This window comes from Pinus tabuliformis, chromosome Q (assembly GCF_031772625.1).
Source record: "Pinus tabuliformis cultivar Carrire ecotype Pingquan chromosome Q, CPIR1, whole genome shotgun sequence".
In the NCBI taxonomy this organism is placed as follows: Eukaryota; Viridiplantae; Streptophyta; class Pinopsida; order Pinales; family Pinaceae; genus Pinus; species Pinus tabuliformis.
In genome coordinates this window covers 488,931,516-488,933,875 of record NC_142296.1, presented here as the reverse complement: position 1 = coordinate 488,933,875, position 2,360 = coordinate 488,931,516, and the positions used below count along the sequence as shown (strand labels likewise).

General features: G+C 37.8%; 1 protein-coding gene across 1 annotated transcript; it reads left to right on the top strand.

Moving 5' to 3' along the window:
• The first annotated feature begins 984 nt into the window (after positions 1-984).
• Positions 985-1,976, top strand: LOC149220307 (zinc finger A20 and AN1 domain-containing stress-associated protein 8-like). Its single transcript, XM_089384749.1, has one exon. It carries the CDS (start codon positions 1,225-1,227, stop codon positions 1,786-1,788), a length of 564 nt encoding a protein of 187 aa, XP_089240875.1. The 5' UTR covers positions 985-1,224; the 3' UTR covers positions 1,789-1,976.
• The last annotated feature ends 384 nt before the right edge of the window (positions 1,977-2,360 follow it).

The window sequence follows — 2,360 nt, the reverse complement described above, 5'->3', positions numbered from 1 at the left end:
GCCCCTCTTTTAATTAACAAAAATAGCCCTTCAACATAACTATAACTCAAATTTTCGTTAATAAAAGAAAAAAAATTATTTTAATTAAATAAATAACAATAACTCAAATTTAGCCTCAATGGATAACTCAATTGGTCGAACCCTCATTGTAAAGTACCTTGTCTAGTGGGAGGTCACGAGGTCAAGGTTAAGCCCGATATATTAAGCTGCCTTTGGTGGATCTGTGTGGATTGTACCTTGCATATTGGGAGGTCGCGAGGTTAAGCCCGATATATTAGGCCATATTAGGCCACCTTTGGTGGATCTGTGTGGATTATCATATTAGGCCACCTTTGGTGGATCTGTGTGGATATATTGGGACATATTGGGAGGTCACGAGGTCAAAGTTAAGCTGATATATTAGACCACCTTTGGTGGAGCTATATGAATTACCATATTAGGCCACCTTTGGTGAATCTTTGTAGATTATTGTCCCCTTAAAAAACAAACTATAACTCAAATTTTCATTAATAAAAGAAAAAAAAATATATTTTAATTGAATAAAAAATTTTATTTCAGTTAAATAAATAAATAAAACCGCATAGTTACTTTAACCAAACTAAAATTCTAGATCGTGGTGGGACATATAGGATAAATGGTCAAACATACATGTTATTGTGGATTATTGTACCGTGTTGAATCAGCAACGACCACTCAATGACCGTGAAACAAACTATAACTCAAATTTTCATTAATAAAAGGAAAAAAAATACATTAATTGAATAAAGGAAAAAATATTTTAGTTAAGTAAATAAATAAAACCGCATAGTTACTTTAAGCCGACCAAAATTCTAGATCGTGGTGGGACATAGGATAAATGGTCAAACATACATGTTATTGTGGTTTACTATACCGTGTTGAATCAGCACATCAAGGAAAGCACAAGGTTTTGCCTTTTTTAAGAAAAGCCGTCGTTCTAGAAATTTGGGATTCATACTATAAAATAGGCTATTTGCCCTCACTAATCAGGTGTATTTCAGGGCCGGAGTTGTCAGGACTCAGAATAGAAAAGAGATGCTTTGTCCATAATTCCAAATTCCAGACTCTGTTTTAAGACTTGAGCCTCTATTTTGAAGCCTTCCATTTCTTTAGAAAGAAATCCGAGCAAATAACACTGTTCGGAGATTGTTGGAGGGCGGTTATTCGCAATCAAAAGAAATCCGCTTGCTTCTTCGGGGTTACAAGATGGATCAAGAAAATCGGAATTCAGGTGCCGACGGCATCGGGTGCCAGCAATCTCCGGAAGGGCACACCCTCTGCCGCAACAACTGCGGCTTTTTCGGGAGCTCTTCAACAAGAAATCTGTGTTCCAAATGTTTCAGGGATCTCATGATGAAGGAGGCACAAGCTTCCTCTGCAACGGCCGCCGTTGAACAGTCATTTGCCGCGGGTTCTTCGATGGAGGAGGAGGTCCCCCTTTCCAGGCCAGATGCATGCGTCCAGAAAAGCCGTGCACAGATTTCTACAGCCGTAGCCGGAGCCTCATCCTTGTCAATTCAGCTGGAGGCTGCGTGTTCATCTTCTTCCTCACTGTGGCCTCCTGCCGAAAACCCTAACCCTAACCGGTGCTTTTCATGCCGGAAACGAATCGGTCTAACCGGCTTTAAATGTCGGTGCGGAAATACTTTCTGTGGCGTCCATCGATATGCCGAGAAACACAGCTGCTCCTTCGATTTCAAGTCCGCTGGTCGGGAGGCTCTCGCCAGGGCAAACCCTGTCGTTAAGGCATCCAAGATTGATAAACTCTGACGGGATCTTACATCTTTCGAAATTCTAAACGATAGAATTCTCGATTCCCCAGTGGAGTTTGGTTTGGTTGTGTCTTTTCTATAATTAGGTTCTTCCTTTCCAACAATTAGCATCCACAATAATTAAATTTGGTTGCTTATGTCTTAGGAAAATCGAAAATTAATAGGGAATTTATTTATTTCTTTTAATTTTTTTGTTTTTATACACTTGTGCTGCAACCACAGGCAACAATAATACTAGCAATAGAGCGCGTAACAGTGTTGCTATAAATGGTATATTTGATATCTGAATTTTATTTTGCAGTATCTGTTTTGTAAGCATATATGGCAATGTCACCGGGAATACATCACATAACAGTGTTATTATAAATGATAAATTTGATATTTGGAAGTATAAAGGGATGTCAGTTTTTTTAATTAAATTTACTCACAGAGCATAAATAACCCTAGAAAAACATTACATATTGCCAGGGATGTGTCGTTAAGCCTCATAAATTGTGATTTTATATTAAACCAGAATTTTTAAATTGTAATTTAAATAATAAAAATGAAATGTTAAGTAATGTATATAGG

Bases quoted from the DNA above. Each gene is read 5' to 3' on its own strand.
- LOC149220307 (XM_089384749.1), top strand. From the start codon at position 1,225: ATGGATCAAGAAAATCGGAATTCAGGTGCCGACGGCATCGGGTGCCAG.